The sequence below is a fragment of the Corvus hawaiiensis genome, chromosome 3 (genome assembly GCF_020740725.1).
Source record: "Corvus hawaiiensis isolate bCorHaw1 chromosome 3, bCorHaw1.pri.cur, whole genome shotgun sequence".
NCBI classification, from domain to species: Eukaryota; Metazoa; Chordata; class Aves; order Passeriformes; family Corvidae; genus Corvus; species Corvus hawaiiensis.
In genome coordinates this window covers 69,478,891-69,495,290 of record NC_063215.1, presented here as the reverse complement: position 1 = coordinate 69,495,290, position 16,400 = coordinate 69,478,891, and the positions used below count along the sequence as shown (strand labels likewise).

Here is a 16,400-nt window from a genome sequence, read left to right as displayed (position 1 = left end):
ATATTGCCTGGTCAGGATTGTTTTTCAACAGGCAGTTTTAGGCCTTAGTAAAGGGAGTACTCATCTCTTCTGTCCCAGCATTTTCTGGAAGAAAAAGGAGACCCTTGAGACACCAAAAGCAGGCACTTCTGATGTAACAAAAGAACACCCCACAAAAAACTGAAACACACACACAAAATCCCTTCTCAATTATGCAATATAAGTTTGTATTTTACGTTGATGTATTCCCATGTGACATCTCTGGCTAAGTAATTGTCCTTCGCACACCCATAACCTTGAAAATTGCCCATTTATAGACACATCTCAGGATCAGTTTCCTTCTTTGTTTTTTATACTGATATTATAAAATATACTATGAATAAAAAAAGACTTGATAAATCAAGTATTAAAGTTAATGGGTTTAAGAACAGCATTTTTACTTATTTTAAGCACAACTGAACACAAAGTAGTCCACATCAAATACTGGAAAATTGTGTTCACTCCACTTTTGAATGTACCTGCATTTTTACCTTTACAAATCTTATTCAAGCATCTCCAAGAATTTTATTCACTTTCTCCATGGCAGCAGCAGAGCAATTTAAAAAGTTCCTCGGTCCATGCCCCACTAAAAGTACACCCATGTTATTTCTTCAATGGTTTACAGTGCTAGACTAATCTAAGCAGTGACAAGACACTACTGATCTTGCACCTTCTTTAAAGCAATTATAAGAAAAAACACTCTTCAAACTAAACAACGGAACAATTACACTGTTTATCAAAAGCTGTACTGCAGTACTTTCCTTAACTAAACTTCAACTCTGACAAGAGCACAGCAAGCACACAAAACCAGAGGATTCTATTAACAAGAAGGAAACTGGTTTACCCTAGTTCAGTATCAAATGCCATTTTTCCACCCCTCTTCCACTGAGTAGTCCGTAAAACTTCCTGCTAAGTAGTTAACCCCCTCTCAATCCTCCTAAGACCACTTAATTTTTTTTCCAATTTCTCTAGCCTACATTAAAGAAAACCTTTTGCAATATGCTCTATTATATTCAGAAGAGTAAATTCTACAATCTCCATCTCAAGTTCCCTATACAGTATTAAAATTTTGTATTTACTCTTTATTTCAATTATATCAGCAAAAAATCACCTTCACAGCTGCTACAGCAAAAACCCCATGGAAAGAGATTAATGCATGCAGTCTTTTAAAAAAAACCACAGATAATAAATTGAAAAAACAGTATTTAAAACCAATGTTCCACACTGTCACCCCAGTGCTTCATTTCAATAAAGTATTTTGTATTCTAACTCATTTTTCAGTGTCTGAAGTCTTGATAAAATATACAATGACCACAATTTCCATTTATTATTCCAAACCAGTAAAGTATTGTAACAATTATCTTAAAATTCAAAGAAATGCTACAGAAAAACTTGTCTGCATCTTCATGAGGCATAAAATGACTTATCGGTCATCATTCAACGCTTGCAGAGTTCAATTATTTGGTAGCATGCAAAACTTGGGAGATTGCTTATTTTCATTTTTTCTACTGTACTTTTAAGTTTTGGTGGCTTAGCACCAAGCAGATGCATGCAGGCAGTATCACTTCACTAAATCTGCTAATAAATTTTTGCACATGTGCATCAAATGTGTCAACATGGAAAAATATGATATTTACTGTAGTATGGGAGGAAGTAAACCAAAGAAACTCTGATCCCCACTATCTTAATTCAGAAGAATACACTCCAACAGAAAAAGAAAAAAGGGTTTTTTTCCCTCAGTTTCAATTACAATACACAACCAATATGGCTTCACTGACAGTGTAACATATGAAAAATATATCATATGAATATGAAGATCTCATTCTAATCATCACTTCAAGAAGAAAAACCCACTAAAGAGCTCAAAGATATCAAAAGATTATTAACAATCTCAAATTAACCTTAAGGAAGACTGAAGTGACAAGGTCATGAGGCTTTTTGAGGCCTCTCTAGTAAAGACAGATGAAAAGGTTTTTTTCCCAATTCTTGATGTTGCAAGAAACTACAAAAAGGACTCAGTATCCATCTCCAGAGGCAAACTTAAAGGAACTGAAAGTTACTTTGACAGACACGAGCCTAAGGAACAGACACACAACACTGTTGTCCGCCATGGAACTCAGGATCATCCAGAATATTGTTCGAAATATTGTTAGAATATTGTTAGAAAGTTACATATACAAGTCAGTGGAAAATAACAGGCATGAATGCAAGACTGAATAGCTAAGACTGCCAGTAAATAGACTGTAGAAGAAAAGGGTACCAACAGGAGGCAAAGGAAACTGCTGGCAGCAACATTTTGGCTTCATTCAGAGATTCTGGCATAAAAATAAAGGCAACACAGCATTACAGAAGTAATCAGAAAAATCTATTCAAGAAATTAATTACTGGAAGAAGGAAAATTCAGTACTGGTGACTCGGAAAAATAACTGTTCCTAAAATCATTAATATCAGAGTTTAATTACAAAGGAAAACATCTAAATACTGGAGTGCAGTACAATATAAAGCTATTCTTGTAATGTCCATTTACTAATCGTTTTACATACTGCTTCTATGTATTCCAAACAAAAACACCTTCAATGTGACTTTATAATGTTAAAGAGAGACAGAGATCCCAGTGCTCATTTATGCCAGAAATACTAAGTAACCGGAAGAATTAATTAGCTGTGGTCTTTTTCAAAGAGTATTGGCATGATCCTCAGACAACTTAAAAGGCCTGGAAATTGTATCATGATGGAGCTCCGGTTGAAGCTTTATTCTGTGAAAACTACTGAAACCAAAGTAAACAATGTGTCATCTCCCAAAGTACTTAGAACCATGAGTATGAGACACAAAATAAACTGCCTCTCTTGTTTATGAAAATCAAAGACAACTTAATGTGAAATATGATTCAGACGCCAAACACTAGGCTGTTATAGTGCTGGACCAGTGCTAGCTAAATACATGATTTTTCAAGCCTCCTTTCTTCTGACAGAACACATGTTTAACATATCAGAGACAATTCTTCAATACAAACCGTAACATATTATCACACTGACCTTCCACAAAACACTTATAAAGCAAGTGTTCTCAGAATAAATTCTGTCAAAATGGATTTAATGAAATAATTACACCTGACAAAATCTAAACAAAGAAGCTGATAAACTAGAATGTTATCTGCACTTCTTGTTCTTTACTAATTTTTTCCTACTGCAACTTCACATACAGTCCATGCCACAAGAAATATCAAAGGTAATTGTGCAGATTTTACAAAACTGCTGTACTTAATAATTCCAGTTCAAGTTATGATGCACTCATAATGACTGAAGTTCCATTAATGGTCAGTTAACATTCTGGGAACGGCCTTTGTGAGTTCAAGAGAACAGCTCTTGGAAATATGCAGAACACTGCCACAGTAACCAGCACGCCCTTCACCTTCTCCAAATTCAAATCAATGCAGCTTTTGTATCTCCCTTGTTACTTCAGCTACATCTAGTAAGTAAATTGCTCACAGTTTTCCGTGGTTTTAATCTGATCACATCTGATCTGTGTTTTACTCACCTGGCTAAAATGCTGTAAAAGTAATCTATCTAAAAGCTTATTTTAAAAATTTGGCTGTAAATATTTTTAAGAAAGTGAATGCAGAAACAAGAGAACACTTTCTTGTAGCATTAATGGCGCAGGTTACAGACACTGCTTATAAAAAGACTGCTGTAATGACAGGAAATCAGACGCAGCAAGTTGCAACAAAAACCTGGTAGAGGCTGCTAAACAGAGAACAGAAACAGACAAGCAACTAGAAAGATGACTAAAAAACACCAAAACCCAACAAAAAACAAAAAAAGAGACTACCTAACCCCCTCTATACTTATCTCAGGCTCCTTCATCAGGACTAAGTAGCTCCCCAACACTCACATGTATCTGTGCATTGGTAACTCCAAAAAGTAAAATTATCTTCTCCCCTCCTCACTCCATGCTTTCATGAGCAATACCTTCTACCTTCCCCCATATATTTAGCTACGTTTTTTCCTGTTATCTTATCCAAACACCTATCCAGGCATCAAGCCAACAAATATTAAGAAACTTCTATGGGCCCTTCTCTCAGCCAGACCTCAATTCTGATGTTTCACTCCAATAATTCAACCTAAGACTAACCTTAGGTCACTTTCCATCGAGGGTTTCTTTACACTGAATTGCTTGAATGACGAAGTATAGCTGATATTAATATTTCCAGCACTTCTTTCAGCTTTCTTTACAAAATATAATTTCCTCTCCAGTCTACAAGACTGGCAATCACATTATAAATATATGAATCTCTATCCACAGAAGACCACTTCTAAGCAGGATCTCCACTCCTCTGACAGTAACAAGCATTGCAAGCTTATTGCCAGTTTATACTTACTTATGTGTTATCAGTCTCCTTACAATCAGAAGTATATTTTTGTATCCCTATTGTTTGAGGAAAAAAGGAACATCAGACAAAAAAAGCCATCTTGTTCTCTTGCAACCTACCCCTCCAACCTCTTATATGCCAATTTCCACACCTATTCTTCCTTTTCTGCCTCACTTATAACTGCACACTCTTGTTAAACATGAGACTAGAAACTTTCACTGTATGTGTGTTTAGCATATGGAGGGGGGAAAAAAAAATAAAAGAGATCCCACCGCATGTAAGGCCAACTTTCCTTAAAGAGATTGGTTTCCAGCTACATGCAGGACTGCACACTTAACTATGTCACTGACAACTCGCAGGCAAAAAGAAAAACCCAAGAATAACAAAACCAAAATTGTATGGTTCTCTGAGAAACTACAATACCAAGACCATTTAGAAATTAAACAGCAAAAAACAATGAAATTCTCTTCTCCCCCATCTAGCCCTAACAGACTTTTTCTGAAAGCCTACATGGAGTCAAATGTCGGGGAGCCTGAACATGCACTTGTTTTCTTAAAATTAAAATTTAGTGTAATTTTGTAAGGGAAAAAATGTAGAAACAAGAACATTCTACCCCAGAGTGCCATATTCTTTCTGCAAAAGAGATTAAGAAGCAACAGTACAGAATCTAAAAGCTTACACTAACATCACTAATGCTTTAAATGCATATTAAAAAAAAAAGTGTGAGAACTGGATGATGGAAACAGGTTTATTAAATATTCCTAATAGAATTTAATTGTTCTAATACATTACTCAGTTTTTCCCGGGCTAATTTGAACCATTTCAACAGTTCTTCACCAATATCTCTACTATCTCTGCTTAAAGAATATTATCAACACCAGATGTTATACTTCACTCATTACCATCCATCTCTTAAATAAGTAAAAAATGAATACTTTTAGCCCATCAGTTTGTTTCCCATCTCATCCTCAACCTACTACACAGTGATACTTCCAAGAATCTGTTTGCCAGATTTCTACTCTGCACTATTCTGAATCCAAACAAGAACATGAAGGATACAAACCTGATTTCATTGCATGACCTTAAAACTTTAAAAAATCAGAATTGCAAATAAGCATCAGTAAGAGTTTTCCCCAAACACATTACTGAACTGGATCAAACCAAAAGAATTCTATCAAATAATTAATGATGAGCAAGGTCAGAGGAAAATGGCAACCTCTGGAACAGCTCAAAGAAAAAGTCTGTTCCTATGGCAAATTTATTTTAAGTGAACATACCTGGAAGCAATTCCTACCTTGAAGCACAACTTGGTATTTTTTCTTCCTCCAAATTCATTATGAAGAGAAATTTCCAGAAATAAATTTTTATTTAACACATTTCATAATGTCTTTTAAACTCCTGGCTGGAATAACAATGTACTATAATGGGTCCCACAGCAAAAGTGTGCACACATAAAACATTTAAAGAGGTTTAATCTGTCAGGTATTTCCTTGGAAACTATGAGCAGCTATACAATTTCTTTTTCAAGGGAAATTAGTTATTTACAGTTGTACTTTTTTTCATGTTGAGCAAATAAAAAAAGATTTTGTTTTGTTTGACTGTGAATTTCTGATTCTTGCTAGTTCAGTAATGGTAATGCATTAAGGGATTCTACTAATGGATTTTACCAAAGTTTCATTTGGATTTTTTTTTCCCCTTCCCTTAAAGAGAATTAATTAAAAACAAAGCCACCTTCCTTTACTGCAGGTCATTCTGCGAACTCTACCAAAGCATAGTTCACCTTTTCATAGCTCAGCAATATGTTGGCAAACCTCATGCATAAGCACATTAAAAATGAGGTTTCTCAGATCACTATAAAAATTTCCTCAGGAATATGGTTTCATTAGAGAAAAATCTATCGCTACAGTTACTGAGGTTGCCTCAAGCTACTGTTAAGAGCTGGCAGTTTGAGATTTGACCTGTATTCTTCGCAGAGTACGTTAACAACAGAAACCTGGATCTGAAAGCTTTGAAATTTGTAAAAAGGGTTTTAATTCGTTTTTACTGGAGATGAACTGAAGGTGAGGAAATCAAAACACCTCTAAGACACCTGAGAAGGCATTTTCAATTTTTCCTACACTTATACTCCAAGGCACACCCAACTGTTTAAGAGCAACACTTCTCATGTGCCCTGCTGTCCACACAGTTCTCACAAGACCCCTAGAAGCTCTACATCACAACTTAGCCTTTGAGTGAAGAAGAGACCATACCAGTCTCCCCTGAACAAGATTAATCTCATCAACTTGAAATGAAAATGTCAGAAGGAGGAAATCCTAAGTATGCTATTTTTCTTCATTTTTATTCCCTGATAAATACAGTGAAAGTGCAATTAATTGCTATCAAATAGCCAATGAATTATTAGGTATTCACATTAATCTGAAAGTAGGAGCTCTACCCGTTAAGTTACACTGGAAATACATGTGAAGATAAAAATCAAGATTTCTGAATGCCACGTGTGTCTTAAATACAGTACTTGATGAAACTCAGCATTTAAATCCCAAGAATGTTATCAATCTTATGAAGCATTTTCTTCCTTAGAAGCAACGATATGTTTTGTATGTGTCTTGCCCATTTCATGGCAATTGTAGGATGTCATATGGAAATGAAATACACAAAGCTAAAATTGCATTACATAATCCAGTCAGGGTATTTTTGTTAATTATATTAATGAACTCCACAGTAACTACATATTCTGCCTGCATTAAGATTCCAGTCTTAACATTCTTCATGTCAATCTTACCTATGTAATCAAAACTCTCTATCTTTAAGTAGATTCACTTTTTTTCTATGCATCTACACATTTGCTTCCATTTGTCAGCCTCCCAATGAATGAAAACTCCATTATTAATTCACAGGGAAGGTCAAGTAGCAAGTACTAATCTACACATCCCCAGCTATGATTGTATCAGGTTTCTTCCACAGACTAACAATATGAGAAAGCTGTCAAGTATTTTTTTTTCCTTCTGCATACTTAATTTCCCCTATGGCTGTATCATAAAGCTTTCATAAAGATAATCCTCTATGAACGTTCCTGAGTCAACAGCAGGTGTTGCTATTTTGAAGAATATGCACTATTTCCAGTGCAACTGTTCTAAGAGTTGAAGGAAGAGAAAAAAACTCAAGACAATAAAAATGCCAATCAGAGAAAGAGGCAGGAAAACCACACCTATATGACCAGACCTCATTAAAAAACCTTGAAAAAGTAACTAAAACCTATAACAATGACAGTCTACACAGAAACGTGATTAAACATTCTCTTTTCTTTAACTCACTTGACTGTATTTCCTTTAAAATCTGCTTCTGATTGATGACTGACAAAAAGATACAAAGGCTTCCTAAAATGAAGCAATGCTTTTAAACAACCAGTTTAATTCTAACTAGATGCTATAATCTCTCACAGATTCTCTGATCATAATGTGCACTAATGTAAGAACATAAATATCCTACTGAGTCAAAGAAAGGGTCATTTTAGCTCAGTGTTGTTTGCAGGAGTGGCAACAAAAAGCAATATTCAGGAAGAACATGCAAGCCTAAGCCTTTTTTGAGCACACTCCTCTCATTCCCTCTGTATGTACAACTGTGTGATTGAGGAAACTTGAGTGCAGTGCGCTACCTATTCTCTTTACAGACTCGATGATGATGTATTAATCAAATCCCTTTTCTTAACCTACTGAAATTATCTGCTCCTCCAATACACTGTGGCAAAGAATTCCAGAAGTTTACTACTCTGTGCATGTTGAAATAATAATTAAAAATCAACCAAAAAATCTTCCTTAGACTTTTTCAAACTTCTTGTCCTACGGGTGCTGAGTGCTACACAGTTCCAAGTTGCAGGATTTCATAACAGTTCTGCATTCACCACCTGCATGAATTTGCAAGCATCATTAATAAATCCTCGTACAATCTTCACCTCTCCAAACTGGTAAGTCTGTCACCTAAAGGCCTCCTTGAAAGGCAAGAGCTGTTGCCTTGATTAAAAATAAAATAAAATAAAATCTTCTCACTACCTTCTCTAACACCAACATTTGCTCCCTGAAATACAGGAACTGCAGCCCTCAGTGCTCAAGGGTAGGGCTTACCAGGGCTTTCCAGAGGAACGACACCATTTCTCATGTCCTCAGCATCTTTCTCATGATGCCCAGTACCTCTGGCTTTTCCACCTACTCCTGAACATTGCACCGAAAGTTTCACGTAACAAATCCAAGACTGCTCTTCTCAGTTGCAGTCAGTTATGAATGTAGTACCCGTAAGCATGACCAGGCTTATTACACACTACAAGACAACATACTAGAACTTTAATAACCTATTCCTCTCTCTCCCACCTATGCCTTTCCTTCTCCATATCTAAACATCATTAGCTGTGAAAGTTTTAAACATTTTCCAATATTTTACTACATCCTAGTTCATTGAGTGGAAGACGGCTTGGTAAAAGCTGCAACATAAAGAAGAATCAGAGCCACAGCTAACGAAGTCCAGTACACCTCAGAGTCAGAAAAGTGCAAAGTTTGTGATACAAAACTCGGTGTACCTGTTGGCTGTGACCACAGTAACAAGTAGGGTAACAAGCACCTGAAAGTGTTACTTTGTTTATTGCTATCCCCCTGCTTTCACGACTTTCAACCATTACTCTCACACACAGAACAATTCTAAAACCTGGCTCTGACCTGGCTCTGGCGTGGTTTGTAAAGTTTCAGGTTTTATATCTGACCAGTCCAAATCAGATCAAAGTCCTCTTTGAACAAGTTGTCCCCATAAAGCTGTAGATGTTCAGGGAACTCGCCAGTAACCTACTGCCAACAGCAGCAATAAAATGTATGTGAATGACAAGTTCTTTGAAGAGCTTCAGGAACCTCTACAATAGCTGACTCTGGGCCAAAGGGGACTACCCTGCAGCCTAAGTACACAGAAGCCCATCTCAAAACCGCTTGACTCCAAACACCCTTTTCAATAGTATGAAACCACATTCCAAATAGACCTGGATCTGCAGAGCTTGCAGACTTCTGGCTCCACCACTGAAAACCACAGTCCAGCATGACTGGCTGATTCAGAGCTGTCAGTCTGAACTCTAGAATCATTAGTCTCATGATAGTTTCACTGAACCCAGGGAAGATTCAGTTTACACTTGCTACGCTCATATTTCATTTTAAAATCTTCAGATAAATGAAACAGACATCTGATGAAATAAGAATCAAAACTTCCATCAAGCTAGATATTTAGCAGTAGTTTTTGACAGTGATTTCCCAATTTAAAACCAAAACAAGACAGCACATACACCAGATATTAAACCTTTCAGTAAGAGACTGATGCATGATTACTGCTCAAGAGCCATCATGGAACATCAACGTATAGGAGTGGGCACATAGGAAGGACATGATGCTTTTTGTTCTTAGAAGATCACATGACCAGGAATATCTCTGGATGCAATGTAAAGCCCTATTCAAAATTATACATTAATGATTTCTTTTTTGTAAACAGGAATATGACTTGGAGAAATAAATTTAGATGGAAACAAACTGAAATTGCATTTAACCAAGCACAAAGAGACTTAAATCCACATTGAAATACTGAAGTAAAAAACCATTGGTAGGTTTCATACTGAAACGATGATACTGAAACTTAGCTTTCATTCTAAAGAGAACAGCAAGAAGTGTCATTGCTTCAATTCAGAACTAAGTAAGAGTGCTGTTAACACTATATACTCTTCCCAGTGACTCAGAAGACTGCATCAGAGAAACACTTCAAACCCAACTGGTCTGAAACTGTAATAACTCAAAGATTTATGCATGAAAGAAAAAAACCCCTTCAATTTCATTATTATATTGCCAATTCAAAGATGAAAGAATCCAAAAGGCTAAAGAAATGCTAAGTTACATGAATGATATGTAATGATTTTGTTCTCATTTATAGTGACCTACAATTATTGAATGCAAAATTATCCTGTTGTCACATTTCCACAACAGTGGAAAGTCTGAGAGTGAACTTTGTGCCCTTTTAGTATATTCCCAATGACACTATTACTGTATTTCATTAAAGTTCGTATGAGAACATAAATAAGACAAGCCCTGTTGTGCCATGTTTTAGCAGCTTGCCTGGTAGCTCAATTTCTGATACGTATTTTGGGTTATTCAGTTCACAGCAGGAAGCTCTGGAAAGCCTCTGTATCCAGGCAAATAGCTGAACTTCAGCAGTTCAATACAGAAGCCAACAACAGCATTACAAATCTCAGAACTTGCATTATGTAACCCAATCTTCCAGTGGTTTTGCTCATGGCTAGATTGGTATTTGAAAGACTTATTTCTGTGTTTCATACTGATACTAAAGCAAGTACCCCTAAAAATGCTGAGAAGTCCCATTAGCCTACAGCTGTAAGCCAGAAACGAAGCTAATCAGAGATCACGGGACATGACAGCATTTTAGGGAGAACTTTCCAATCAAAAGTATCTTAATAATTGCCCATAGCCACAGACAAAAACTTCTGAAGATGAGGTAATAATTTTAAACTAGAAGAGCATATATTTAGATAGGATATAAGGAAGAAATTATTTGTGATGAGGATGGTGAGACACTGGAACAGGTTGCCCAGAGAAGTTGTGAGTGCCCCTCATTGGTGGTAAACAGGTTAGGTGGAGCTTTGAGCAACCTGAAACTCTGAAAGGTCTTCCTGATCCTTACAAGCCCCTTCAGACCTAATGCATTCTGTATCAGTGGTGTCCAAACCAAGGATAATTAACTGGATTTTGATGCAGTTAAGTAATGCCTTTAGAATTTTCTTTCCCCTGCAATTATGTGATGTTGCTGAAGTCAGGCTATATAGCAAGTTAAATGCATACAATTACATTAAGAAAACATATAGAAATCCCAGCAGTAACAAGGCATGCCAATTGTTGTCTTATTCACATTATATGGCGTGTCCTTTTTTCTAGTATTTGCATTACATCTTTCCCTAGAGAAAGAAATGGCTCACATATAATATTGGCCTAAAATATTGCGATAACACACCTAGTGTATTAAAAAAAGAGATTTTGTGAAACAAAAAAAGCTTGTCCCAAATAATTTCAAAATTACAATGAATTTTTCTTGTTTCTTTGACTGAAAACATTAATTTATGGGAAAAAATCCTAAGACATTTGCATCTCTCTTTCTTTCTTAGGCACACATAATGTACAGGCTATTTCCTGATTTTGGAAGGAAGTTTTTCTAAGTATTTCCCTGATTTCACGGAATCATTCTCCGTTCTTTACTTTTTAACTCAAATTTCTATATTCTTAGTTGTGCAAACCCAGTCTACAGTGACTCACTTTGGCACAACCTGGTCACTGCAGCACAGCACAGCCCAGCAAGAGCAGCATCCACTGTCAGAAAGCAAAGATACAGGAAGCAAAGATCTGCAAGTCCTACTCCAAGAAAACCTGATTCTCAAATATCAGTACGACTATAAAAAGAAACAAAGCACACATTTCAAGTTCAGGTCTAGCTGCTCTTTTGACACTCTCTCCAGTTCTTTGAAATTCAATCAAAACATACACAGTTCCTATTTGGAAGATATTTATATTTGGCAAGTATGGTCTTTTTTTTTTTCTCCCCTGTTCCCTTTATGTCTCTTGCATGTGATTAAACCAGGTAAGTAGGTAACTTAATTGTGGTTTAGCCAAGCAGATGGAACAAATTCAAAAGGTGTCAGTATAGCCCCACCCGACTTACCAATGTGAGTGGCCAGAACTCGTCTAAAGGTTGACAGTTCAGTCCATCCTCCTACTGAGGATGGAAGTGTAAGGTTAACTATAAGAATCTAAGGGAATATAAAGGATATAAGGCTAACTCTTGCCATAATAAGAAGCTGGAGAAAAAGAACCCAGGTCTGGAAAACTGATTTGGAGAAAACTACCATCTCTGCACTAAGACTTAAATTAATCTTGTTTTCTTTGTAATTCCCAAAACAGAGCCAACCAGCCAAGAGATTTCTCCATCCTTCATTTATTCTATTGCTCTAAAGGTTGTCACTACTGCAGCAAGGGCACCACTGCTGGTAGTGTTTTTGAATGCAGTTGTTGTGGCACACTGCCGAAATCTCCTCCGGCCGTGGAGGGAAACATATTTTACTAAGTTTCTAACTCAGCCAACGAGATACAATAACATTTCACACAGCAAGAGAGGCCTCCAGCTTGAGGAATTCTCATTACTGAATTTTAAAATGAAGCTTCTGACAGTAGGTATATTACAATAACAACAATAAAAAAGAAAAAAGTATTTTAAATTCCCATTTCCTGCTACAGTAAGGTTACTATGAACAATAACATTGTTATGAATATTGCTATTGGGTCTTTGCCCTTGTAGCCATGCTATGTACTGTTCACCATACTCCACAAATGAAAAGCCGGAGCAACGCAGTAACTGAATAAAAGGCCTCAAAAAAGCATGATTGTACCAAAGGCAAATTAATAGTTGCGATACTCTGAATTACATGTAACCGTAATGCCAGTTCAGTCACATAATGACAACCAAACTCTAGAAATAGTACTTTCTTTAAATATATCTTGTTTTCCATTACTTATTTTTCATTTGTATCTGTTCAACAGTTGATGTATCTACTACAGAGCAGCCTATATTAATGGTGACAACTCAGTAAAGGCTTTAAATATGCATAAAATAACATTACTTTTGCAGAAAAAAAAATCATAGAACACTGGGAAGTTAAGAGTAAAAATATTAGTAACATCACAGTTAAGGCACATGATGTGCTTTCGTGCACACATCACTCAAGTCCTGCCTACCATCATGCAGGAACTCCACCGTACTGCCAGGAAGAGAGCTGCACATTCTGAATTTAACACACTGGAACGCAACCAAAGAGACAATTCCTCTCTTCTTATCATACTCCAGCTCATTCATCATCTTTCTTTTTTATTGCAGTAGGCAAAACACTGCATTTCTGAACCATATCATCTTCCAAACATTCTTATCAGTGCAGTCTCTTTGCTGATCTCATTTTAAAACATAGCAGCAATTCTAACTTGTGAAACAAGAATTTTTCCAGGTCATAGGGTCAAAATCTCTGATTCCCCATATGCTAAGCAGGCACTTTAAGATGAATATTAACATTTTGCAAAAATTTATAGCAAGGGCACTGTCAGCACTTGTATACAATGTGCACAAAATAACTCCATTCAGCTTGCTGAAGCCACATTCATATAGCATTTCACTGTGATTCACTGACTACTTTGAGAATGCCTAGTTTATACAAAACATCACTCAAAAGAGAAGTGAAAAATTTCTGAGCAGTAAACTGGCTTTAGAGAGATTATCTACTTAGAGAAAAGCAAAGATACCAAGCATAGCTTGAGCAATAATATTTTGAGCTAGTCTGTAAGCTATTACAAGTTACAAACTGTATGATTTAAGAGCAAAACAACTTCATCACCTTCCGTCTTCACTGCTCTTTCCTGTAAAGTGCAGTTACCTGCACACCAAAATGTACCTTTGACACCACACACAAGTGTAGCTGGAAGCTCGGCGGTGGGATCTGTGATCCCATTTCCATGAAAGCCATAGCACAAAGCATTTGATGGATTATCAGTAACCCATAGCTGAGTACACTGCACTAGAAGTGGAAGAAACAGGTTGGTTTACTTCTTCCTAGCTGTCATGTATAGCCATGACACCACACAACTTCCTCCTAGGAGTCACGCGTTAAAATACACTATTTACAGAAAAACTGGAAGTAGCTTTGGACTGCTAAAGAACGCATCAAACAACAGAACAAAAATAGCTCTACTTCATGTATACCAGACTTAAGAAAGTATTCAAACAGTTGCTAACAGGAGCAGGCTATGGGCATCACATCAGATTTTAATGTTTCACTGAATATATGTTAGAAAAAGTTCTGCGAAATCATCTATCAGAAGTTTTCAACTACTTAGCCATATTTCATCAAGTGTAGTCTGAAACCTTATTAATCAAACACTACAGCAACTCACACAAATACAGATGTTGTTGTGTCACAAATAACACACATCTGTATTTCAGTCTTCTAGAGCAAAATAACAGACAACCAAATAACAGAGAAAGCTTTTAGATTTTGGCAGGGAGTTTTTCCCTCATGGACAGAACAGGCTGTCCCCACAGAACTGGTATTTACCAAACGTGGTTCAATGATCGAATTACACTTTCTCTGGTATTCACAAAGCAGTGAATGCATGTGTCACAAAAAAGCTACAAGAAATCCAAAAAGTTGAAGAGTAACTCCAAGTATTCCCTTTACTTTCCAGATACTCCTTTCAGAAAGCACTCTCAAGTCTGTGATCTATATACAAAAAGTTCCTTTTTTTATATATTCATATTCAAAGAAAAAAATTACACTCAGATCAATTAAAATTACCTAAAACTATTCAAGTAACTTAAATAATTGGTCCAGGATGGTAATGATACGGATAATCTCTCAAAAGCAGGACCTTTCTTATAAATCAGACTGCCAAACTAAGAGCATAATTTATGGCAAAACCTATATGCATAAAAAAAAAAATTAGTTGCTAAAGAGAGAATTGTGCTCATTCAGATTAAGGACTCCACAGGTAACACTCATCTCACTGATCTTCTTTGTTCTTTCTTAATTAAATAACAAATAAATACTAACGCAAAACAGTTAAAGTTTTACCAAAACAAAATATTTACGGCCTGTCATTAGGGTGCCCTAAGCAAATGATACTTCTAAATATTTAAATAAAAATCTACTGGCTCCAATACGAATGAAAGCTGGCTAGTCAGCTAACTGAAAGTTTTCTAACATTCAACTTTTCAGAGTAATTCCAGAATGAATACTCTGGCCTACTTTCTTTTGGAAAAAAAGTAGAGAAAAAAATCCTTTGAATATATATGTCTGAAATCTCTATGAGCCTTTTCAAATCAAGGGTAAAGGCCACTCATAGTTCCAGATGCCAACAGAGAAGCTCCAGAACTCGCATTATTACATCTGTCAGCTGCCTCCTGTGGCACAAGGCCGGTGAAGAAGCCACCTTAGCCAGGAAAGCACAGAACCGGCTTCATTAGCTTCACTGAAGACCATCAGAAGTCCACAATCACTATTCTCACTCACTGTGAGGATAAAATTATCACATGAATCTTCCCCTATGAGAAAACTATGAGATGAAGCTAACTTTGTGGCAGTAATAGCCAGCCTTGCATGCTTCTTTACTAATGAAGTGCTTATAGATACAGGGTGAAACTATATCAGAAAGCTGAACAGACCAAAATCTTCAGTAAGTGAACATACCTTGCCTTCCTCTCCACTCTACTTAGACCCTGCAATTCTGCCCTCTTTCTTGCTCTGGCCATGATATTTGTCCACCTCTTCTCCACATCAAATTCAAGACATTAACCTATTAGAAGATAATACCTTTCTTTTTTTGTTGGATTTCTCTTTATGTTTCAGCAGTGATGAGCTGCTGCATAAGTTCAAACCATCTTGGATACATTGAACTGTATCACACCCAGCAGACTGGAAGATCCTACCATGCAAAGAGCCTGAAAATGCATTATTCTGAAATCAAAGACTTTACTGCTAAACTGAAAGGAACAGTGAACTAGGCTGACAAATTACACCTCCTTTCCAAAAATTGTAATTAAGAACCTGAATTACAGACCCTGTAAGCATGGCTAGACCAAAAGCTGAATTGGAGCAGGGAGTTACAGGCCATGTGTTGTTACTTCAGCAGCCAGCATTGGATCAGTGCTAAGACTGCATCATTTTTATATCCCAATCCTATTATACTCCTATGGGACTACATGTTAAACCAATTCTACAGCTAGAATAGGTGCAGAAGAGCAGTGACTGCCTAAAAAAACAAATCAAAAGCATTTCTAAGAAACACGTAAAAGCATACTTTAGGAAGCACTAATCTCAATTCATGGAGCCTCAAAAAAGCTGTAACTATATAATCTAAGGCCGCTCTGTCTCAAAGCACTTCCAGCAGCATCCCAG

At 36.5% G+C, this 16,400-nt stretch overlaps 1 protein-coding gene across 1 annotated transcript in view; it reads right to left on the bottom strand.

The window, feature by feature from the left end:
- Positions 1-3: 3 nt before the first annotated feature.
- The window catches only part of LOC125322817 (sterile alpha motif domain-containing protein 1-like), a 41,770-nt gene continuing 25,373 nt past the window's right edge, over positions 4-16,400 (bottom strand). The window contains exon 2 of the mRNA XM_048297011.1: positions 4-84. Within this exon, the coding sequence (XP_048152968.1) occupies positions 38-84 (47 nt within the window). The 3' untranslated portion in view covers positions 4-37. The remainder of the gene's footprint in view (positions 85-16,400) is intronic.